Source organism: Myxine glutinosa, chromosome 10 (assembly GCF_964187855.1).
Source record: "Myxine glutinosa chromosome 10, kmMyxGlut1.1, whole genome shotgun sequence".
NCBI lineage: Eukaryota > Metazoa > Chordata > Myxini > Myxiniformes > Myxinidae > Myxine > Myxine glutinosa.
In genome coordinates this window covers 126,535,811-126,562,452 of record NC_136270.1, presented here as the reverse complement: position 1 = coordinate 126,562,452, position 26,642 = coordinate 126,535,811, and the positions used below count along the sequence as shown (strand labels likewise).

General features: G+C 45.8%; 1 protein-coding gene across 23 annotated transcripts in view; it reads right to left on the bottom strand.

Annotated features, from left to right (window-relative positions):
- Positions 1-2,181: 2,181 nt before the first annotated feature.
- TPK1 (thiamin pyrophosphokinase 1) overlaps positions 2,182-26,642 on the bottom strand; it is an 85,437-nt gene continuing 60,976 nt past the window's right edge. For 19 of the 23 annotated variants that reach the window (XM_078786080.1, XM_078786078.1, XM_068126114.2 and 16 more), the window contains 5 exons: positions 25,901-25,973; positions 18,047-18,142; positions 12,848-12,994; positions 11,998-12,109; positions 3,885-4,214 (listed from right to left, as the gene is read on the bottom strand). In XM_078786080.1, the coding sequence (XP_078642206.1) occupies positions 4,090-4,214; positions 11,998-12,109; positions 12,848-12,994; positions 18,047-18,142; positions 25,901-25,973 (553 nt within the window). In that variant the 3' untranslated portion in view covers positions 3,885-4,089. Of the gene's footprint in view, positions 4,215-11,997; positions 12,110-12,847; positions 12,995-15,977; positions 16,068-18,046; positions 18,143-18,379; positions 18,517-25,900; positions 25,974-26,642 lie in introns of those variants that run through there. The other 4 variants (XM_078786069.1, XM_068126110.2, XM_068126118.2 and 1 more) reach the window with 3 other exon arrangements.

Here is a 26,642-nt window from a genome sequence, read left to right as displayed (position 1 = left end):
TCCTGACACCAAATCGGACTCCAACTGGATGACCTGAAGGGGAGCACTAACACCGCCCCCGATCCCCTGTAAACGAACACTATCCCCCGTTGCCGTCTCCTCGGACCATGGCAAAATGCCTTCAAGCATTAAAGATTGATGGGCCCCTGTGTCTCTCAATATCCTAACCGGTCTCCGGTTAGTCGAGGCTCCATCCAGTGACACAAACCCCTCGGAAATAAATGGTTGGTAACCCTCTTGATGGCGATTTCTTACGCTAGCCATCGCATTCGGAGTTGTAATAGTCGGACTCCGCTCTGGGTTGTCCCTTTTCATGAGGTAACAACTGGACATCAAGTGTCCAGGTTTTTTGCAAAACGCGCAAGTAGGCCCGGAGGAAAAACTCGGGGTCTGCCTCGGGCCCCCCGAACTATAAGTTTGTCTTGGGCCCGCATCCCTCTGATTTCGAACCGGTGGGGTATCATAGTTGTCCCCATAATCATCTCGAGGCCGCCGCCATGTATGGTCGTTCTCCGCACCTGCTGTTCCCCACCTCCCCTGCGGAGATCTAGGCGAGGAGTTAGGTTCGTGGACCCCTATTCGGTGGGTTAAGGCATAATCATCTGCCATGGTGGCTGCGTCCCACAACTTTGGTACCTTCTTTTCCTGCAGGTACACTTTGATGTCCTCGTGGACACACTGCTGGAATTCCTCCACCAGGATCAAGTCCCGCAATGTCTCGAAGTCTTTCCCGACTCCTTTTGACTCACACCACCGATCAAACATGTTTTCTTTCACTCTGGCAAACTCCACATGGGTCTCACTCTCCCTCTTCCTGGCATTCCTGAATTTTTGCCTGTAAGCTTCCGGAACCAACTCATAGGCCTTGAGGATGTGCTTCTTCAGTACCTCATAATCTGCACATTGGTCCATTGGTAATGCCGAATAAATTTCCTGAGCTTTCCCCACCAGCACACTTTGTACGAGTATGGTCCAGGCCTCCTCCGGCCAGTTTAATTGTCGAGCCACTTTCTCAAAGTGTGGGAAGAATTTCGCGACTTCCTTTTCACTGAACGGTGGAACCAGCCTCACATGTCTGCCCACATCCCAGGTTTTCTGGTTAGGTGTCGACCCCGTCAGCAAGGGTGGTGCCTCTCCCCGTTCTCTCATTAACTCCAGCTCCTTGCATTTGATTTCTTGCTGAAGCTCCATGTCACGTTCCTTTAATTCCCTTTCCGCTTTTCTCTCCTCTGCTTCGAGTTCCCTTGTTTTCATCCTTTCTTCTGCTTGTTTCTCTTCTCTCCTCTCCTCTGCTTTCCTTTCTTCTTCTGCTCTTTCCTTTTCTGCTTTCCTTTCTTCTTCTGCTCTTTCCTTTTCTGCTTTCCTTTCTTCTTCTGCTCTTTCCTTTTCTGCTTTCCTTTCTTCTTCTGCTAACCTTTCCTGGAGTTCTCGTTCCACTCTCCTTTCCTCTGCTTGTTTCTCTTCTCTCCTCTCTTCTGCTTTCCTTTCTTCTTCTTTTAACCTTTCCTGGAGTTCTCGTTCCACTCTCCTTTCCTCTGCTTGCTTCTCTTCTCTCCTCGCTTCTGCTTTCCTTTCTTCTTCTTTGATCCGTTCCTGGCTCCGTAATTGCAACTCCAGTTTCCGGAGCTCCACGTCTTCTGGTTCTTCGGGTAGCCACTCCCAGGCTAACTCGTCCCATGTTCCTAATCCCACCATAGATTGTATCACCGTGGCCTGCAACTCTGCCTTCCTCAAATTAGTTCGGACCTCCAAGTTAAAATGTTTGGCCAATTTCAAGAGATCCGACTTTAGCAACGCTCGGAACTGTGCCTCACTCGGGGTTACCCCAAAGTTCTGTGCCACAAACGCCATGGTGCCTATCGTTAACACCTGTTAACCTTCACCCCAAGACTTTCCCCAATTTCTCAAAAAAAAATATTACCAATTAATAATTAATTAATAAATTTTAATTACCAAAAATATTATTATTTTATTATTTTATACACTTTTAGATCCCGGACGTAGACCCAATTGCGAAACCGCAAATCGTAATCCCGGACGAGCCCCCAATTCTGTTACGTGGTCCCCTCAGTGCATACCAGGTCTCGGTGACCCCCGGACCGTGAGAGGACCTTCGCCAGCAAATAGTATTATATAGGCGCATTCGCCACGCAATCCATAGGAATTTCACCCAGGAGACAACTGATGTGCAAGTATATATTTCCAATGGTAATGATACCAAACACTTTCAAAGACACAACCACGGAGATTTTCCCCGAGCAATCAACAATACACAACCAGGCACAATCAATATTACAACCATGTGAACTCATCTACACAAACTCTAAGATGGCCATCTTATACTAATACATTCCTCACGTGAGCCCCACTCCTGACTCCCTCCGTGGTCAATGTCTCTCCTCTCCGCACACGGGCGGTTGAACGAGCCCCGGGCGGACGTGCTCTAAACGTGCCATCTCGGACTGGGGCCGCGGCTGCAGCGCACCTCCTTGCCAAGCCACGGGGCAAACCCAGCGCGGCGTCCAACGTGCGCGAGGCCCCAAGTGCGACCCTTACGCGTCCTTGTAGATGGGCAAAAACCCAGCGCGGCTTCCGACGCGAGCGAGGCCCAACGTGCGGACCCGTACGCGTCTTTGTAGACGGGGCAAAACCCAGCGCGGCTTCCGACGCGAGCGAGGCCCAACGTGCGGACCCGTACGCGTCTTTGTAGACGGGGCAAACTGTCCCGGACGCTTGGTTTCGTGCACGAACTCACGGTGACTGGACGTGTCAAAAGGTATTTACCGCCCAGGTAACTCCTCTCGCCAGACGTTTCGAAACGGCGCGTTTTCCACGCAGCGCAAGGTCGCTTCCACCTTTTGTCGGAGCGGGGCGAGGAAGAAGAAACCTTCCTTTCCCTCGTGTCTTTCTCCTCCGTTCCCCGTCACTTCCGCTTCCGGCCACTTCCGTTTCCTGCCACTCTTTCAGAAGGGCTCCTGACCCTCCAACCACAACAACTACACAACAACTTAGTATACAACACACGGAAGCAAAGACCTGCATGGTAATTCACATACATTCACATAAATATGTAACAGTCGCCAACAAATTTCATGGAATCAGAATAATAATAACAATCTTAGCAATTTCAAAAGGGAAGCCGTGGTCCCCTCATAACAATAATCTCACTCCTCTCTGTGCGTGTCAGAATTTTCTTCCTATTCATGTTCCGATTCGTGTTCAAAATATAACATTCAATTAAAATAAGCTGTTCCTTAATCATAAAGTGACCATGAAACTGATAAGTACCACCTTTAGAGGCCATTTCCCCCCGCAGAGCAGGGGTTGGTCTTTTTCAGGCACCGTGGTCCCATTTTTGAAGCAATGTTTTAGGGCCGGATGCCCTTCCTGCCGCCAACCCTGTTAGTCACCTCTTGCGACACACAGGGAATTACCAGTGAACTGGTGCTCAATTTGCCGACCTCGGAAGGATGACAGGCTGAGTCAACCCCTCTGGTGTTAATTCAGGGATCGACTGGGATTCGAACCCAGGATCCTAGGATCCCAAGCCGGAACCCTAACCGCTAAGAACCCAGGATCCCAAGCCGGAACCCTAACCGCTAAGAACCCAGGATCCCAAGCCGGAACCCTAACCGCTAAGAACCCAGGATCCCAAGCCGGAACCCTAACCGCCAAGAACCCAGGATCCTAGAATCCCAAGCTGGAACCCTAACCGCCAAGAACCCAGGATCCCAAGCCGGAACCCTAACCGCTAAGAACCCAGGATCCCAAGCCGGAACCCTAACCGCTAAGAACCCAGGATCCTAGAATCCCAAGCCGGAACCCTAACCGCTAAGCCAACACCAGGCCTAACACGGACATGGAAGGATGGAGACAAACCAATTGCTTATTCCCGCTTTCCGATCCCACAAAGTGCATAATGTTGCATCATTTATTGCGAAAGGGAAAAGAAACAACCAGAGGTTAAAATAATAATTGGATGTGCATATTCAAAAACATGGAAACTTTATACTTCACATCCATACAAGTATTGTCTTCATCCTGTGGAATTCCTCCCGAGGATTAAACAAAGAATTTCCAATCAAAGTGTCAAACCGCATTCTTCAAACCCATTGTCCACAGCAACGGTCCGTCCGTCGTCACGTGGACAACTGCACTCCCATCCAAGGCGTTGGACGTGCTCACGAGGACACCAAACTGCAAACGCTGGTCGGCTGGACATAGACAGCGAAGAATGAGAACTCGGACAAAAAAAAAATTATATTTACAAACAATACATCGGGCCTTCTGAGGTTTCTATCAAGAACCCGTAGTTGATATTACCAAAACACAGTGAACAAGTTAGGATTTAATTATTTTCTCTATTATAACTTCTGGTCAAACAAACCAAAACAACAAGTTTGCAAATCAACGGATTAGTAATCATCGCATCGTATAATAAATCACTTTTCACCTTTTAAAATTAAAAAAAAATAAACAATTTTTTTTTTAACCATTAAAAAAGGTGCAAAAACGGATCCCCTCAACTACAGATCTATCGGCTTCCAATAATTATCAGCAAGGCCATGGAATCCATCATGATCACAATTCATCATCACATCATCATCACAATTTATATGAAATCCTTACTTTTCTCCAACAACCTCATCCCAGATCACAAATTTGGTTGTAGACCAGGTCACTCCACCTTGGACATGGTGCTTCTACTCACCCAACAATGGATGGAGGCCCTCAATGTCAGATATGAGGTCAGGGCTGCCTCTCTGGACATCTCACGATTTCGATACAGTCTGGCATCCCGCCTTACTCTCCAAACTCTGCTTATGCCATCCAAGGCCCACTCCACACATGGCTTACTGATTTCCTCTACTGTCGTCGACAACATGTGGGTCTCAATGGAATTCTTTCACCTCTTCTCACTGTCCAGGTTGGAATGCTCCAGGGCAGTTTTTATGGGCCTATTCCTGATCTTCATCAATGATCTCTCTGACTGGAAAATCCTCTTTATCTATTTGCTAATGATTCCACCCTGTGTCGTGACATCCTTCATCCTTCATCCTTCAGACAAACAAACTTCATCCTCTTCACTTTCTTCAGATCTTGGGGGAAAAAAAAAATCACAAGCTGATCAAACACTTGGACTATGTTTTAATGCTGACAAAACCTTTCATTCACTTACTTTCTTTCTCTTTCTCTTTCTCTTTCTCTTTCTCTTTCTCTTTCTCTCTCTCTCTCGTCATTAACTTGCAGCGTATCCTTGTTAATTTTTTCTGGAACGGTATGCACCGGCTTCGAGCTGATCTTCTAAGTGTCCCCTTGGATAAAGGAGGTCAAGGACTTGTGGACATAACCAGTAAAATACTGGCTTTTCGACTAACCACCATGCGCCAACTTCTGTACAAGGAAGTCCTGTCTTGGCGGCCCCTGGCTTCTTGCTTGTTGCAGCAAGCTGGTAAGCTCAGGTGTGGCCCCGAGCTCTTTCTACTTGATCTGCAGCGAATAGACATCTCCTTGCTGCCCTCCTTTTATTGAAGTCTCGTGAATGCCGGACAGTGCCTCCTTCCAGTATGAAACAAGGATACGTATAAATTTTGGAACCTAATGTGTGAACCCATTTTCTTCAACAGCCTATTTTGCCATGACTGCCAAAGTAGGTCCCTAATTCAATCCTTTATTGAATCTGTTTTTTTCTTGTCAAGGATTTTGTTAATCATACTTATTCTGGATGGCAGACCCCCAACCAGATTTCGGAAGTATGCAACGTTACCTCAGCCCGACTAATTGGACAACTTCTTCGTTCAATTGTTAAAGTGTTCATCTCTTTTAATTTATCATGGCCTCTACTGCATGATGTTCAGAACACAAAAACAATGCACCCTGACTTCCCTGATTTTTGTTTTTCTGGTGCTCCTTCCACAAAGCCTCTACAAGCCTGTGCAAAGGCTACTTTGTACGTGCAATGTCTTAATGTTGTCATCTCTGCTAACCCCAATAGCCCACTGACCACCCACTGGAAAGAGCTTCTACCTGCAGGGGCTCCATCCTCTCCTACCTGGTCGTCGATGTACGCGTCACCTGTGTCTAAACGTGCCGGTGATATACAGTGGAGGCTTGCACACTATTCTTTGCCTTCCAACGCGTTTCTTAAACGACTGAACCTCGTGACATCTGATGACTGCCCTTTTTGCCATCACTCCGAGGACACTTTCCATGCATATGTCGGATGCCAAAGGCTGGCTCCACTTTTTCAACTCCTGAAATATGTCTTCCAGAATTTCGGTTTTTGTTTTTCTTCTTATATTTTTGTGTACTGCATGCCTGTGTCTAACGAGAATGTCGGTTCTCAAATCGTTAATTTTTTACTTGCCGAGGCGAAACTCGCGATATATATTACGCGGAAGAGTCGGGTCTCTGGGACAAGCTCATCGGAATGCAGAATTTTGTTAGCCTTTAAAGGCCTTGTGTCTGCCCGCCTTAAAATTGAATTTAATTTTTACCGAGAGAGTCCTCGGCTTGATCACTTTGTTCAAAAATGGTGCAAAGGTGAAGGGAGATGAACTTTTTTTGCTGCTCTAATTATAATTAGTCATGTTTTTCAATTCCTTGATTTAATTATTTTGTTCACTGCTATTGAATTACTTGGTTTGTTGTGCTTTTTTTTTTTATACTTTTGTAATAAAAGTTCGTTCGTGTTCTCTGTCTCTCTGTCTCTCTGTCTCTCTGTCTCTCTGTCTCTCCGTCTCTCCGTCTCTCCGTCTCTCCGTCTCTCCGTCTCTCCGTCTCTCCGTCTCTCCGTCTCTCCGTCTCTCCGTCTCTCCGTCTCTCCGTCTCTCCGTCTCTCCGTCTCTCCGTCTCTCCGTCTCTCCGTCTCTCTCTCTCTCTCTCTCATCTACTTCCTTACCAATCCTCTTGTGGAAGTTCCGTTACTCAAACTCCTGGGTCTCACTATCAGCCATGATCTTTCTTGGGCAAACCACATTTGGCTTCCAAAGTGAGCCGCCCACTGAGCATCCTCCATCATACAAAGTCCTTCCTTGGCACACCTGAGCTCCCATCACCCCCAGGTCTTCAAGACAGCTCTCTACCACCATCTTAGATCATCCACAACCATGGTATTTCTACCCTGGTTAACCCCACCCGAATCGATCATCCTTCCAGTTTTCCCTTCTAGGAGTTTCCTTTGTATCCATTTTGAACACTGCCATGGATTCTCTGTGTCTTTCCTGGCCACCACATGCATGCTTGTTTTGCGTCCTGGTTTTGTCTGATACATCCTGATCCGTTCAGTGTACTAGCTCTTCCACGAGCCGTGTGTGTGTGTGTGTGTGTATACAAAAAAAAAGTATCCATGAAAACACCTGTTCAAAAATTCCCACAATTCTCCAAAATGATTAAATGAAGAATTTTTCCAACACTTTCTCACATTGTGCACAATCACCACACCAATAGTGTGATGATGTTGTTGTTTCGTATGCAGCCTGTGGCTGCTGGTTTCATCATTTTTATGGAAGCGTGTTTGTACCGCTGATGCTGTGCCCCAATTACCAGTGAGCTGGTACACAATTTGCCGACCTCGGAAGGATGACAGGATGAGTCAACCCCCCTGGCGTTAATTCAAACATCGACCGGGATTCAAACTAAGGATCCTAGGATCCCAAGCCGGAACCCTAACCGTTAAGCCAACAAACCCAGGATCCTAGGATCCCAAGCCGGCACCCTAACCGCTAAGCCAATGAACCCAGGATCCTAGGATCCCAAGCCGGCACCCTAACCGCTAAGCCAACGAACCCAGGATCCTGGGATCCCAAGCCGGCACCCTAACCGCTAAGCCAACGAACCCAGAATCCTAGGATCCCAAGCCGGCACCCTAACCGCTAAGCCAACGAACCCAGGATCCTAGGATCCCAAGCCTGCACCCTAACCGCTAAACCAACGGACCCAGGATCCTAGGATCCCAAGCCGGCACCCTAACCACAAAGCCAACAAACCCAGGATCCTAGGATCCCAAGCCGGCACCCTAACCGCTAAGCCAACGAACCCAGGATCCTAGGATCCCAAGCCTGCACCCTAACCACAAAGCCAACAAACCCAGGATCCTAAGATCCACAGCCAGCACCCTAACCGCTAGGCCAACGAACCCAGGATCCCAAGCCAGCACCCTAACCGCTAAGCCAACAAACCCAGGATGCTAGGATCCCAAGCCGGCACCCTAACCGCTAAGCCAACAAACCCAGGATGCTCGGATCCAAAGCCGGCACCCTAACCGCTAAGCCAGTTTTGGAATCCATCGAGGGTGTACATTAAGTATTCACGTTTCTCGAAAGTCTTTTTGGGGAAACACCCATTTTGGCAGCCATTTTGAAATTGGTGGCAAAATGCATATTTTTATCCGACAACTTCACAAGTAAACATGGTGCAATCAAACTTTTTGATCTGGTTCCATGTTTTATGGGTCTGGGAATACAAATAAAGCATTAAAATGAGTGGGGAAAAAAAGATCATTGCATTCAAAACCTTAGGGCCCTCTCACTTACAACGGATAGACCACGCACTGCCAGCCTGACTTACATATGTCAAAAACAATTAATTGGTTATTTTGGACTTAAATGTACACTACTTCCCTACACTACATTTTATATGAAATGAGAATGCCATATTTACTTTGGAGGAGTACTTGTTTGTTTGTCGACCTATTCTGTTCATACCCGATTTCTTCCTGACCGTGTTGGTTTATAACAATATTCATCAAGGTCTTCACATCACATTATATACCCGATACCCCTTTTCTATCTGATACCCCCCGATACCCCCTTTTCTATCTTATACCCCTGATACCCCTTTTCTATCTGATACCCCCCGATACCCCTTTTCTATCTGATACCCCCCCCCCCCCCCAATACCCCTTTTCTATCTGATACCCCCCGATACCCCTTTTCTATCTGATACCCACCGATACCCCTTTTCTATCTGATACCCCTCGATACCCCTTTTCTATCTGATACCCCCTTTCTATCTGATACCCACCGATACCCCTTTTCTATCTGATACCCCCCCCCCCGATACCCCTTTTCTATCTGATACCCCCCGATACCCCTTTTCTATCTGATACCCCTTTTCTATCTGATACCCCCCCCCCCCCCCCAATACCCCTTTTCTATCTGATACCTCCCGATACCCCTTTTCTATCTGATACCCCCCGATACCCCTTTTCTATCTGATACCCCCCGATACCCCTTTTCTATCTGATAACCCTTTTCTATCTGATACCCCCCGATACCCCTTTTCTATCTGATACCCCCGATACCCCTTTTTCTGCATCAGTATTTTCACAACCATCGTCACCAGAGGCATGACGCATCTTGGCGGCACACGCTTGCATCTCCTTAAAACATGTACAGGCTCTGGTATCACAAGTTCCATGGCAGTTGTATTTAATCAGCTCCATGATGGTGCCACCGCTAGTTGTTGCTTTTCCAACCAAACATCCCACTCTTCACATGTAGAGGTGGTGTCTCAGGCAGATGAGCATGTAGATGTATGTCTGCACCAAAGCTCGTAGCAAATGTTCTTTGAAGGCATTGGGCATCGGTGGTAGCTTCGCTCCTGCAGCCATCTTCCTTGTGAACAAATGCCACCATGTGGCAGGAAGTGTGTTTGTACTCCACATGGCTGAGGCAAACAAACCTTATGAGTGCCCGCTCTACAGATTGATATCCTCGCTGTTTTTCCAAATTATTGGAATTCCAATATGGCCTTGTCATTTTTTTTGTGTTCACGTGAAGGAACAAGTTCCACCACAACATTTTTCCTCATCCTGAAAATCTCCCAGTGGTATCACAGCCCGTGAGAGCATGCCATCCCAATACACCTGGCCCATATAGCTGAATAGCCTGGTGAGATCATATGTCTTCCCCTCTCAAAATAGGAATGTATCTGTCAGTAGTGATTGGCTTCAGTACACATCGACATCCAGACTCCAAATGTGGAGGACATGTTCAGGAAATTAATAGGAGCTGTAATTAGCATCTGCTTCATCATGATCCATCATCAAATCAGGAACCGGATACGCAACACTGCTGTACTCCTCATTATTACCTCCTCCACCGAAGGTTGTTATGTTTTCTCCCCAACCCACCTGTTTGTCTGTGAACAGAATATCACAAAGTTGTAGACAGATTCGGACAAAACTTGGAGGACAGTCTGCGTGTGTCACAAGGACGAAATCGTTAGATTTTGGTGAAGATCCAAATCCGGATCTGATAATTTTTGAAGGGATTCTTTACCATTGAGACATATGACTAAAAATGATATAATATTTCAAACCGTTGTGGACAAAACTTGGTGGACGAGTTGGGTCGGTGATGAGAACAAGCAGATTTTGGTTCAGGTCTGGATGCAGATCTAACATATCATTGGGATACAAAACCTAAACTGTTCAGCTTGGCAGACGCTCTACCAAATGTTCTAGTATGAATATCCTGTTACAGATACTTATTTCTGGCTCCATCATCACTGCCACTGCTCGCTCCATCCTCGCCAACAGCTCCACCCACTCTCCATCCTCGCCAACAGCTCCGCCCACTCTCCATCCTCGCCAACAGCTCCGCCCACTCTCCATCCTCGCCAACAGCTCCACCCACTCTCCATCCTCGCCAACAGCTCCACCCACTCTCCATCCTCGCCAACAGCTCCGCCCACTCTCCATCCTCGCCAACAGCTCCGCCCACTCCATCCTCGCCAACAGCTCCGCCCACTCTCCATCACCAACAGCTACGCCCACTCTTCATCCTCGCCAACAGCTCCACCCACTCTCCATCCTCGCCAACAGCTCCGCCCACTCTCCATCCTCGCCAACAGCTCCACCCACTCTCCATCCTCGCCAACAGCTCCACCCACTCTCCATCCTCGCCAACAGCTCCGCCCACTCTCCATCCTCGCCAACAGCTCCGCCCACTCTCCATCCTCGCCAACAGCTCCACCCACTCTCCATCCTCGCCAACAGCTCCGCCCACTCTCCATCCTCGCCAACAGCTCCGCCCACTCTCCATCCTCGCCAACAGCTCCGCCCACTCTCCATCCTCGCCAACAGCTCCGCCCACTCTCCATCACCAACAGCTACGCCCACTCTTCATCCTCGCCAACAGCTCCACCCACTCTCCATCCTCGCCAACAGCTCCGCCCACTCTCCATCCTCGCCAACAGCTCCACCCACTCTCCATCCTCGCCAACAGCTCCACCCACTCTCCATCCTCGCCAACAGCTCCGCCCACTCTCCATCCTCGCCAACAGCTCCACCCACTCTCCATCCTCGCCAACAGCTCCGCCCACTCTCCATCCTCGCCAACAGCTCCGCCCACTCTACATCCTCACCAACAGCTACGCCCACTCTCCATCCTCGCCAACAGCTCCGCCCACTCTCCATCCTCGCCAACAACTCCGCCCACTCTCCATCCTCGCCAACAGCTACGCCCACTCTCCATCCTCGCCAACAGCTACGCCCACTCTCCATCCTCGCCAACAGCTACGCCCACTCTCCATCCTCGCCAACAGCTACGCCCACTCTCCATCCTCACCACCGCCAGTGCTCGCTCCATCCTCGCCAACAGCTACGCCCACTCTCCATCCTCACCACCGCCAATGCTCGCTCCATCCTCAGCGAGCATTGGCGATAGCCACACCCACTCTCCAACCTCAACACCAGCCACACCCACTCTCCATCCTCAACACCAGCCACGCCCACTCTCCGTCCTCGACACCAGCCACGCCCACTCTCCATCCTCGACACCAGCCACGCCCACGCTCCATTCTCAACACCAGCCACACTCAACCTCTCCACCCACTTGCCCGCTATGCCCTCTCCCCCACCATGCTCGCCCCTCCCTGACGCTTGCTCCTCCCGCTTTACCAGCTCTACTCACTCCACCCTCACCACCAGCTACGCCCACTCCGCCCTCACTTCCGCTCGAATCTTCGATGCGTCAATGCCAGTATACTCACCAAGATTCCATTTCAAACCACTGGTGGTAACGTGGTCACAGGATCCATCAATTGGAATAAGTCCACACCAGCCTTTCTCAATGCCAGTGTTTACCCTCAGTGTGTGAGAGCCCTGTGGGAAAATGATGCACAGATAGAGGAAGGAAGCTCATCACCATGCATCAGCCATCGTTAAGTGGAAATTAGCAACAATAATGAGCTGTAATCACTTTGAGGAAAAACATGTCCTTGGGCGTGATTATCAATAAATTCTTACAAGATGAGCCCAATTAGAGGCTCTGATGTGTACCACGCCAAATTAAAAATAAAAGTGTACTAGGATATTAAATGATAAATTATATGATTATTTATATACATTATACACTGCATGTGAATTGTGTGCAAAGTTCAAGTTAATGTGTGTATGTGCATTCATACACACGTACCCATGTGCGAACACAATGGTTGCCTTTTGTAATCAAAGATGGCCATTCATACATGACATGTGAACACCTGGGTGCGTGATTTTGAGTGCAGGTAGGAGATGCAGCCCGCACACCAACCACCTACTACCCGCACTGGCGTACCTGCCATCCTGGAAAGTTATCCACCAATGGGCGAGCATGGTTCCAACTTACCGTGGGGTAAGCACAGGTAATTAGACTAAGGTTTGCCCCAAAAGGTTACAAGATGGAAAGTAAAGTAATTTGCCCTTCATGTTATCTCCTGTACAAGTATAACACAATTATGAAGAGGATCATGTACAAGGAACCATAAGAAGTAGCAATGACGTCATAAGCCTTTCTGGTGTAAGGAAAAGAATATGCAGCGACAGGTAAGAGGAAGAGTGAAAGGGAAGATTTCGTGTCACCGGAAGTAGAAGGCAGACAAGCGACGTCTGCTGGATGACCACGATGGGGGGAGTATCAGCCGTTTGCACGTGGCACAATGTCTCCAAGGAAGCCATGATTTGATCAAAACGGCCCCCGAGGCCACCGATGGTCACGATGACATCTACCTGATGAACAGCGAGGTACAGGTGAGTAAAAGGTACATTACGGAACCGTAATGAAATACACTCGAATGCAACACTTCCGGTTTGCACCAAATCAACAAAGCAGAAACGAATTTGATCATCATTGCCTCCCAGTCCATGCAAGGTCAAGCAAGGGAGGGACACGATGAGGAAGGGACACGATGAGGAAGGAACACGATGAGGGAGGGACATGATGAGAGAGGGACACGATGAGAGAGGGACACGATGAGAGAGGGACACGATGATGGAGGGACACGATGATGGACGGACACGATGAGGGAGGGACATGATGAGAGAGGGACACGAGGGACACCATAAAAGGTCAAACAAGGGAGAGACAGGAGGAACGAGGGACACCATAAAAGGTCAAACAAGGGAGGGACACCATAAAAGGTCAAACAAGAGAGAGAGGAGTAACGAGGGACACCATAAAAGGTCAAACAAGGGAGGGACATGAACCAGGGACACCATACAAGGTCAAGCAAGGGAGGGACACGATGAACCAGGGACACCATACAAGGTCAAACAAGGGAGGGACACGATGAACCAGGGACACCATACAAGGTCAAACAAGGGAGGGACACGATGAACCAGGGACACGATGAACCAGGGACACCATACAAGGTCAAGCAAGGGAGGGACACGATGAACCAGGGACACCATACAAGGTCAAACAAGGGAGGGACACGATGAACCAGGGACACCATACAAGGTCAAACAAGGGAGGGACACGATGAACCAGGGCCACCATACAAGGTCAAGCAAGGGAGGGACACGATGAACCAGGGACACCATACAAGGTCAAGCAAGGGAGGGACACGATGAACCAGGGACACCATACAAGGTCAAGCAAGGGAGGGACATGATGAACCAGGGACACCATACAAGGTCAAACAAGGGAGGGACACGTTGAACCAGGGACACCATACAAGGTCAAACAAGGGAGGGACATGATGAACCAGGGACACCATACAAGGTCAAGCAAGGGAGGGACACGTTGAACCAGGGACACCATACAAGGTCAAACAAGGGAGGGACACGATGAACCAGGGACACCATACAATGTCAAGCAAGGGAGGGACACGATGAACCAGGGACACCATACAAGGTCAAGCAAGGGAGGGACACGATGAACCAGGGACATACAAGGTCAAACAATGGAGGGACACGTTGAACCAGGGACACCATACAAGGTCAAACAAGGGAGGGACACGATGAACCAGGGACACCATACAAGGTCAAGCAAGGGAGGGACACGATGAACCAGGGACACCATACAAGGTCAAACAAGGGAGGGACACGATGAACCAGGGACACCATACAAGGTCAAACAAGGGAGGGACACGATGAACCAGGGACACCATGCAAGGTCAAGCAAGGGAGGGACACGATGAACCAGGGACACCATACAAGGTCAAACAAGGGAGGGACACGATGAACCAGGGAGGGACACGATGAACCAGGGATACCATACAAGGTCAAACAAGGGAGGGACACGATGAACCAGGGACACCATACAAGGTCAAGCAAGGGAGGGACACGATGAACCAGGGACACCATACAAGGTCAAGCAAGGGAGGAACACGATGAACCAGGGACACCATACAAGGTCAAACAAGGGAGGGACATGATGAACCAGGGACACCATACAAGGTCTAGCAAGGGAGGGACACGATGAACCAGGGACACCATACAAGGTCAAGCAAGGGAGGGACACGATGAACCAGGGACACCATACAAGGTCAAACAAGGGAGGGACACGTTGAACCAGGGACACCATACAGGGTCAAACAAGGGAGGGACACGATGAACCAGGGACACCATACAAGGTCAAGCAAGGGAGGGACACGATGAACCAGGGACACCATACAAGGTCAAGCAAGGGAGGGACACGATGAACCAGGGACACCATACAAGGTCAAACAAGGGAGGGACACGATGAACCAGGGACACCATCCAAGGTCAAACAAGGGAGGAACACGATGAACCAGGGACACCATACAAGGTCAAGCAAGGGAGGGACACGCTGAACCAGGGACACCATACAAGGTCAAACAAGGGAGGGACACGTTGAACCAGGGACACCATACAAGGTCAAACAAGGGAGGGACACGATGAACCAGGGACACCATACAAGGTCAAACAAGGGAGGGACACGATGAACCAGGGACACCATACAAGGTCAGGCAAGGGAGGGACACGTTGAACCAGGGACACCATACAAGGTCAAACAAGGGAGGGACACGATGAACCAGGGACACCATACAAGGTCAAACAAGGGAGGGACACGTTGAACCAGGGACACCATACAAGGTCAAGCAAGGGAGGGACACGATGAACCAGGGACACCATACAAGGTCAAACAAGGGAGGGACACGATGAACCAGGGACACCATACAAGGTCAAGCAAGGGAGGGACACGATGAACCAGGGACACCATACAAGGTCAAGCAAGGGAGGGACACGATGAACCAGGGACACCATACAAGGTCAAGCAAGGGAGGGACACGATGAACCAGGGACACCATACAAGGTCAAACAAGGGAGGGACACGTTGAACCAGGGACACCATACAAGGTCAAACAAGGGAGGGACACGATGAACCAGGGACACCATACAAGGTCAAGCAAGGGAGGGACACGATGAACCAGGGACACCATACAAGGTCAAAGGGAGGGACACGATGAACCAGGGACACCATACAAGGTCAAACAAGGGAGGGACACGATGAACCAGGGACACCATACAAGGTCAAACAAGGGAGGGACACGATGAACCAGGGACACCATACAAGGTCAATCAAGGGAGGGACACGATGAACCAGGGACACCATACAAGGTTAAGCAAGGGAGGGACACGATGAACCAGGGACACCATACTAGGTCAAGCAAGGGAGGGACACGATGAACCAGGGACAGGGAACATCAACAAAGCCAGCAGGGCAGATCATCGGTAATTTTTTCACCTCGACATTTTCTGGATAATTTTTTTTGTTGTTCATTATTCATCTCTAGCATGTGCTTCATGATATCCAGGTGGGTGTATACTTCTAATCCTTGGGGAAATGAGAAAAGTCAGAAAATCCAGGATGGCCACTGTGGAATCATAAATTTATTTGTTTTCATATCTTTGGACCTGGATAAGTTACAAACATGATTAAAATGTCCTTTCATAAGTTTTCAGACATGAGGAATCTGATGCCACCATTATTTATTTAATAAAATGAAAACATAAAAATGCAGCCACATCCAGTGGGGTGAAAAAGCATGAGGGGGGTGCAGTTCAGTTGGGAATTTATTAATCGAGATGTGAAAAGAAAACAAACCAGAACAGCACCTGGTAGAGAGCACACCTCTGCCTTTGTACCAAAATTCAACCGGCTTGTTCTTGTCACTTAACCAACTCATCCACCTAGTTTTGCCACAAGTCATCCACAACTTTTTGAAACATCGGGATACAAGTCCTTTTTGGCCCCATCACTCAATGATGAAGGATCGTTTTAAAATTCTCTCCGATCCAGATTTGAATCTTCACCGAAACTGAAGAAATTCTTCCTCGTCACACTCCCAACCTATCCAAGAAGCTTCACCCCAATCCGTCCAGAACTTTTTGAAATATCCTGTTCACGTAACAGACAGACGGGGATGAAAACATAACCTCCATCCACCTTTGGTTGCAGAGGTAACAAGAAGAAGAAGACATCAAATCTCATAGCCCCCTTCGTTTTAGTAATTTTGATGTACGGAGTTGAAGGCTGCCAGTCGGCCATCTTTGGTCGGATTACAAAACAAGATCTTCTGCATATGTATACTCTCATGTATCGTCTTTGTGCCAAGTTTGAACACAATGGGTCCATGTACTGTATGTCCGAGAAATGGTTATGGGGGCACGTTTAAGTAACAAAATGGCCGCCAGTCTACCAGTCGGCCATCTTTGATCAGATCGCAAAAGAAATGGAGGTGGATGTGCATGTCATCATATGTGCTGCGTGTGCCAAGTTTGAACACAATCGGACCATGTTTGTCCGAGAAATGGTTGTGGACACGTTTACGTAACAAAATGGCCGCCAGTCTACCAGTCGGCCATCTTTGATCAGATCGCAAAAGAAATGGAGGTGGATGTGCATGTCATCATATGTGCTGCGTGTGCCAAGTTTGAACACAATCGGACCATGTATGTCCGAGAAATGGTTATGGACACGTTTAAGTAACAAAATGGCCGCCAGTCTACCAGTCGGCCATCTTTGATCAGATCGCAAAAGAAAGGGAGGTGGATGTGCATGTCATCATATGTGCTGCGTGTGCCAAGTTTGAACACAATCGGACCATGTTTGTCCGAGAAATGGTTGTGGACACGTTTAAGTAACAAAATGGCCGCCAGTCTACCAGTCGGCCATCTTTGATCAGATCGCAAAAGAAAGTGAGGTGCAAGTGCATGTCGGTCCATGCATGTTCAGGAAATGGTTGGGAACACGTTTAACAAAATGGCCGCCAGTGAGCCATCTTGGATATGACCTCGAAAGAAAATGACGTGCATAGGTAAGCAATCATTCATTACCTGTGTGTCACGGTTGAACAAGATCGGTAAATGCGTGTCCGCGAAATGGTTGCAGATGGACGGACGGACGGACTTACGAGACCCAATCCATAAGCCCCGGTTTTGGACCAATTCCAACGGGGCTAATCCATAAGCCTCTAAAGTGTTTATGAAATGATTAACAGGAAAATGGCATCAAACAGCCATTTATGAGTTATCGCCCTGATAAAGGCCTTCACCTCGTTTACACAATAAAGTAGTATGGCCATGAATTTACATTTCAGGTGAAGAAGGAACTGATCATAAAAAAAACCCCAAAATCCTAAAAAACAAAATTTGAGAAAAAAAATTACATCAAACAATTTATTTCTGTTTAGAAATCGCAGGTGAGAGCATCCAAAGTGTCACGTGAACTCCATGGCAAGGTGCACGACAAGGTGGTGAGACAGAAGCAGAACACCGAACATGATGCTCTTCCCGTCGAGTTCCATCACAAACCTGTTCATTCTTTTCCTGCAGTTTTCCCAGGAGGAGCTGCGCTGACTTTGTGAAGTCCGTGTAATCCTGATCTGGAGTGTGGATGACGTCACTTCCCTGTATTTACATTCACAAAACAAACAAAAACACACACAACGCAAATCAACAGCACAGTGGAGGCTTTCAGAAAGCGTTGGCAACACCGAGTCCTTTGCGCACCTTTTAATGAGCTCATCGGCCAAGTGTGAGCACTGAGTGCTCCGTCAATGCAGTGATGGTTTCTCCAAAGCTTTCCCACATCACACGAAGCCCATCGACTTCGACCGCTCCAGAGACGGAACGCTTTCAGCTCACCTGGACAAACCCCAGGAGTCGAGGACTCGGCGTGTTTCCGGATCGTCCCTCGTTGCCTCCTCGTCTCTCTACTTCCCTGAGTTTAAAGCCACAACCCCATCACTTAAAATCGCATGCATTATTGACAGCAGTTCACGACTCCAGGCCAGGAGGGAGAAGATACACGTTTAAAAATAAATAAATAACAGAGCCTTAACTGCGGTGCCAGAGCCGAAGGGTTTCAAAACGTCGAGCATGGCAATCGCACAATCTTCCTCAAAGGTAGGACAGCCATTGTCCATGACACACCGGCAATGCATTCATGCTTTTGGAGAAATGGCGGGTGAAAACCAGGTAAAGGTGTCATGCTTCCGACAAGGAAAAGGTAGCGATCATATTTGCAAAATGTGATCGTTTCATCAAACCAAGAAAACGAGCACAGCCGCATTTTGCACGGAGCACAGACGCATGGTGCATGGAGCACAGACGCATGGTGCATGGAGCAGAGACGCATTGTGCACGAAGCACAGACGCAGGGTGCACGAAGCACAGACGCAGGGTGCACGAAGCACAGACGCAGGGTGCACAAAGCACAGACGCAGAGTGCACGAAGCACAGACGCATGGTGCACGAAGCATAGCCGCATTGTGCATGAAGCACAGCCGCATGGTGCAAGAAGCACAGCCGCATTGTGCATGAAGCACAGCCGCATGGTGCAAGAAGCACAGACGCATGGTGCAAGAAGCACAGACGCATGGGGCATCAAGCACAGACGAATGGTGCAAGAAGCACAGCCGCATTGTGCATGAAGCACAGCCGCATGGTGCAAGAAGCACAGCCGCATTGTGCATGAAGCACAGCCGCATTGTGCACGAAGCACAGACGCATTGTGCACGAAGCACAGACGCATGGGGCATCAAGCACAGACGCATTGTGCACGAAGCACAGACGAATGGTGCACGAAGCACAGACGCATTGTGCACGAAGCACAGACGCATTGTGCACGAAGCACAGACGAATGGTGCACGAAGCACAGACGCATTGTGCACGAAGCACAGACGCATTGTGCACGAAGCACAGACGCATGGTGGCATCAAGCACAGACGAATGGTGCATGAAGCACAGACGCATTGTGCACGAAGCACAGACGAATGGTGCACGAAGCACAGACGAATGGTGCATGAAGCACAGACGAATGGTGCACGAAGCACAGACGAATGGTGCACGAAGCACAGACGCATGGGGCATCAAGCACAGACGAATGGTGCACGAAGCACAGACGAATGGTGCACGAAGCACAGACGCATTGTGCACGAAGCACAGACGCATTGTGCACGAAGCACAGACGCATGGTGCACGAAGCACAGACGAATGGTGCACGAAGCACAGACGCATGGGGCATCAAGCACAGACGAATGTTGTATGAAGCATGGCACACAAAGCACGTGTTTACCAATCGGCGATTATTCCACAGGAGAGTCGAGCCTGAATGCAGATTCCATTTGGATTTTACGATTTGACTTTGAGATTTATTTTAATTTACTTTGGCCTGTGTGCCTTTGGTCATGTAACTGCCTCGTTCACGTTCATTATGTGATGTGGAGTTTCACTCTGTTCTTTCCGTTTCCTTCAAGTACCCAGATATTTATACTGCAGGTAAATGTTTCATTAGGTGGTTGGAAAAAGAAAAATTCACCCCTCCGTGCCTTTTATACCTCCGTGTCCTCATTTATACACAAGTGAGTGGAAAGTTTTCCCATTCTCTTTGTTTGTGTATAAATGAAACAAAGGCCGTTTTACTGATTAATAAACCATTTCAATGTTTCAATTAACTCTGTTTTCAAAAGATAATACATTTTTTGCTCGAAGAAACAACTGACAATTCTTATTTACATCAATTTAAATTTACATAATGAGGTGTTCACTTGTTTGGAATTCTATAATCAGGTTTCCATTTTCACTTCATCAGTTTCACTAATGACCACAAACAATTCCTGTGTCTTGGAAGTGTGGGCCCCACCAAAACCATGCAAGATTCCCGCCAACATATCACAAATTACGAACGCACAGTTCATGTCAACGAATCACGAATTACTAACGCATGATTCATGTTAACTAATCACTAATTACAACGCACAGTTCATGTCAACTAATCACGAATGACGAACGCACAGCTCATGACAACGAATCACGAATTACTAATCACTAATTACTAACGCACGGTTCGTGTCAACTAATCACTTATTATTAACACAGTTTGTGTCAACTAATCACTAATTACTAACGCATGATTCATGTCAAATAATCACTAATTACTAACGCACAGTTCATGTAAACTAATCACGAATTACTTATGCACAGTCCATGTCAACTAATCACTAATTACTAACACAGTTTGTGTCAACGAATCACTAATTACGAATTACTAATGCACAGTTCATGTCAACTAATCACTAATTACTAATGCACAGTTCTTGTCAACTAATTACTAACGCACAGTTCATGTCAACTAATTAGTAACACACAGATCATGTCAACTAATCACTAATTACTAATGCACGGTTCATGTCAACTAATCACTAATTTCTAACGCACAGCTCATGTCAACTAATGACTAATTACTAACACACAGATCATGTCAACTAATTACTAACGCACAGTTCATGTCAACTAATCACTAATCATGAATGCACAGTTCGTGTCAACTAATCACTAATCACTAATGCACAGTTTGTGTCAACTAATCACTAATTATTAACGCACAGTTTGTGTCAACTAATCAATAATTACTAACGCACAGTTTGTATCAACTCATCACAAATTATTAATGCAGTTTGTGTCAACTAATCACTAATTACCAACGCACAGTTTGTGTCAACTAATTACGAATGCAAGGCTCGTGTCAACTAATAACTAATTATGAATGCACAGTTCATGTCAACTAATCACTAATTACTTACGAACAGTTTGTGTCAACTAATCACGAATTACTTATGCACAGTTTGTGTCAACTAATCACTAATTACTAACACACAGTTTGTGTCAAGTAATCACTAATGCACAGTTCATGTCAACTAATCACCAATTATTAATGCACAGTTTGTGTCAACGAATCACTAATTACTAACGCACAGTTTGTGTCAACTTATCACTAATTACTTACACACAGTTTGTGTCAACTAATCAATAATTACTAACGCACAGTTTGTGTCAACTAATCACGAATTACCAACGCACAGTTCATGTCAACTAATCACTAATTACTAACGCACAGTTCTTGTCAACTAATCACTAATTACTAACACGGTTTGTCTCAACTAATCACTAACACAGTTTGTGTCAACTAATCACTCATTACTAACGCACAGTTTGTGTCAACTAATCACAAATTACTTACGCACAGTTCATGTCAAGTAATCACCAATTACTAACGCACAGTTCATGTCAACTAATCACGAATTACGAACGCACAGTTTGTGTCAACTCATCACCAATTATTAATGCACAGTTTGTGTCAACTAATCACTAATTACTAACGCACAGTTTGTGTCAACTTATCACGAATTACTAACGCACAGTTTGTGTCAACTCATCACCAATTATTAATGCACAGTTTGTGTCAACTAATCAAAAATTACTAACGCACAGTTTGTGTCAACTAATGACGAATTACGAACGCACAGTTCATGTCAACTAATCACGAATTACCAACGCACAGTTCATGTCAACTAATCACGAATTACTAACGCATGGTTCATGTCAACTAATCACTAATTACTAACGCACAGTTCATGTCAACTAATCACTAATTACTAACACGGTTTGTCTCAACTAATCACCAACACATTTTGTGTCAACTAATCACTCATTACGAACGCACAGTTTGTGTCAACTAATCACAAATTACTTACGCACAGTTCATGTCAATTAATCACCAATTACGAACGCACAGTTCATGTCAACTAATCACTAACGCACGGTTCATGTCAACTAATCACTAATTACTAATGCAGAGTTCATGTCAACTAATCACTAATTACTAACGCACGATTCATGTCAACTAATCACTAATTACTAATGCAGAGTTCATGTCAACTAATCACTAACGCACGGTTCATGTCAACTAATCACTAATTACTAATGCAGAGTTCATGTCAACTAATCACTAATTACTAACGCATGGTTCATGTCAACTAATTACTAATCACTAATGCACAGTTCATGTCAACTAATCACCAATTATTAATAAACAGTTTGTGTCAACTAATCACTAATTACAAACGCACAGTTTGTGTCAACTCATCACCAATTATTAATGCACAATTTGTGTCAACTAATCACTAATTACTAATGCACAGTTTGTGTCAACTAATGACGAATTACGAACGCACAGTTCATGTCAACTAATCACGAATTACGAACGCATGGTTCATGTCAACTAATCACGAATTACTAACGCATGGTTCATGTCAACTAATCACTAATTACTAACGCACAGTTCATGTCAACTAATCACTAATTACTAACGCACAGTTCATGTCAACTAATCACTAATTAACAACACAGTTCATGTCAACCAATCACTAATTACTAACGCACAGTTCATGTCAACTAATCACTAATTACCAACGCACAGTTCGTGTCAACTAATCACCAATTACTAATGCAAGGTTCGTGTCAACTAATAACTAACGCACAGTTCATGTCATCTAATCACTAATGCACAGTTCGTGTCAACTAATCACGAATTACTAACGCACACTTTGTGTCAACTAATCACGAATTACATACGCACAGTTCATGTCAACTAATCACTAATTACTAACACACGGTTCATGTCAACCAATCACTAATTACTAACGCACAGTTCATGTCAACTAATCACTAATTACCAACGCACGGTTGATGTCAACTAATCACTAATTACTAACACACGGTTCATGTCAACTAATCACTAATTACGAACACACACTTCATGTCAACTAATCCCGAATTACTAACGCACGGTTCGTGTCAACTAATCACTAATTACTAATGCACAGTTTGTGTCAACTAATCACTAATTACTCATGCACAGTTCATGTCAACTAATGACGAATTACAAACGCACAGTCCATGTCAACTAATCACTAATTACCAACGCACAGTTCATGTCAACCAATCACTAATTACTAACGCACAGTTCATGTCAACTAATCACTAATTACCAACACACGGTTGATGTCAACTAATCACTAATTACCAACACAGTTCATGTCAACTAATCACGAATCACTAATGCACAGTTCGTGTCAACTAATCACAAATTACTAACGCACAGTTCATGTCAACTAATCACGAATTACTCATGCACAGTTCGTCAACTAATTACTAACACACGGTTCATGGCAACCAATCACTAATTACTAACGCACAGTTCATGTCAACTAATCACTAATTACTAACACACGGTTCATGTCAACCAATCACTAATTACTAACACGGTTCATGTCAACTAATCACGAATTACTTATGCACAGTTCATGCCAACTAATCACTAATTACTAACACGGTTCATGTCAACTAATCACGAATTACTTATGCACAGTTCATGCCAACTAATCACTAATTACTAACGCACAGTTCATGTCAACTAATCACTAATTACTAACACACGGTTCATGTCAACCAATCACTAATTACTAACGCACAGTTCATGTCAACTAATCACTAATGACCAACGCATGGTTCATGTCAACTAATCACTAATTACTACGGCACAGTTCATGTCAACTAATCACGAATTACTAACGCACGGTTCATGTCAACGAATCACTTATTACTAACAGTTTGTGTCAACTAATCACGAACACAGTTTGTGTCAACTAATCACTAATTACTAACGCACGCAACAGTTTGTGTCAACTAATCACAAATTACTTAAGCACAGTTCATGTAAAGTAATCACCAATTACTTACGAACAGTTCATGTCAACTAATCACTAACGCACAGTTCATGTCAACTAATCACGAATTACTAACGCACGGTTCATGTCAACTAATCACTAACGCACAGTTCATGTCAACTAATCACTAATTACTAACGCACAGTTCATGTCAACCAATCACTAATTACTAACACACAGTTCATGTCAACGAATTACTAATTACTAACACACAGTTCATGTCAACTAATTACTAATCACTAAAGCACATTTCGTGTCAACTAATCACTAATTACTTACGCACAGTTTATGTCAACTAATCACTAATGCACAGTTCGTGTCAACTAATCACTAATTACTTATGCACAGTTTGTGTCAACTAATCACTAATTACTTACACACAGTTTGTGTCAACTAATCACTAATTATTAATGCACAGTTTGTGTCAACTAATCACTAATTACTAACGCACAGTTCATGTCAACTATTCACTAATTACCAACGCACAGATCATGTCAACTAATCACCAATTACTAATGCAAGGTTCGTGTCAACTAATCACTAATTACAAACGCACAGTTCATCTCAACTAATCACTAATTGCTAACGCACAGTTCATCTAAACTAATCACTAATTACTAACGCACGGTTCATGTCAACTAATCACTAATTACTAACGCAAAGTTCATGTCAACTAATCATTAATTACTAACGCACAGTTCGTGCAAACTAATCACTAATTACCAATGCAAGGTACATGTCAATTAATCACTAATTACCAATGCACGGAATCAACGCAAGGTACATGTAACTACAGACGAATTACCACCGCAAGGAATCAGTCAGGTTCATGTTGACTAATCACCAATTACCAATGCAAGGTTCATGTAACTACAGACGAATTACCACCGCAAGGAATCAGTCAGGTTCATGTTGACTAATCACCAATTACCAATGCAAGGTTCATGTAACTACAGACGAATTACCACCGCAAGGAATCAGTCAGGTTCATGTTGACTAATCACCAATTACCAACGCAAGGTACATGTAACTACAGACGAATTACCACCGCAAGGAATCAGTCAGGTTCATGTTGACTAATCACCAATTACCAATGCAAGGTTCATGTAACTACAGACGAATTACCACCGCAAGGAATCAGTCAGGTTCATGTTGACTAATTACCAATGCAAGGTTCATGTAACTACAGACGAATTACCACCGCAAGGAATCAGTCAGGTTCATGTTGACTAATCACCAATTACCAATGCAAGGTTCATGTAACTACAGACGAATTACCACAGCAAGGAATCAGTCAGGTTCATGTTGACTAATCACCAATTACCAATGCAAGGTTCATGTAACTACAGACGAATTACCACCGCAAGGAATCAATGGCAGGTTCATGTTAACTAACTAATGGCAGGTTCATGTCAAATAAAAGTGAAACAATAACCAACTTTTTCTGACCATCTATAAAACCGAAGGATTAAAAGATGACGGTTGACTCAATTTTCAGGAATGACTCCATTTTCAGGAATGACTCAATTTTTCAGGAAACCGTGAGAAGCGATCACAAACTGGAGATTCTCACCTTGTACATCAACGACATTCTCACCTTGTTCTTGTAAAACTCAAGGACTGTGGGGGAGGCAGAGTCCAGATCACCACTGATAAAGTCTGGAATGAATCTAAAAATGACAATTTGAATACAATGACAAATTCCATAATCCAATATGATCAATGGGAGAAAGCTCCTCCCATATTGTACTTTGACATGAATGAAAGACAAAAGTACCATAATAACCATGTTGGAACCCATCTGTGGATCGGTCCCATCGGCCGATGGGTCTGCGCCATCTGCGGATGTGTTGTTCACCTTGAAGGAATGAATGTGTATGCATCAATGGTGGATGAGTATGTTTATTTGAACATCGGCCAGGATCAGGATACAATTGCTCTGTATGACTCAATGTGCAAGAAGCCCTCTACAAATACAAAGCTCCTCATCGCCAAATTCACCAACATTTCCCCAGAAAACCTCTCCATCAAAGTGATGAATGTTCATCGACAAACAAATGGCAGCGATTGTGGCATATTCGCCATTGCCTTTGTTAAAACCCTGTTGGAATGACTGTGTACCTGATTGAAGAGCACCATTCTGTCAACACATTCCTTCAAGGTGAACAACACATCCGCAGATGGGTCAGACCCATCGGCCGATGGGACCGATCCACAGATGGGTTCCAACAACCAAACTCAAACTTTACACAAGTACAGATACATTCAAAGTACACCGCTTCCATGCCAAATAATTAAATATCTGCCAGCGCGGCATACCGCAGTGCAGCTCATGTAGA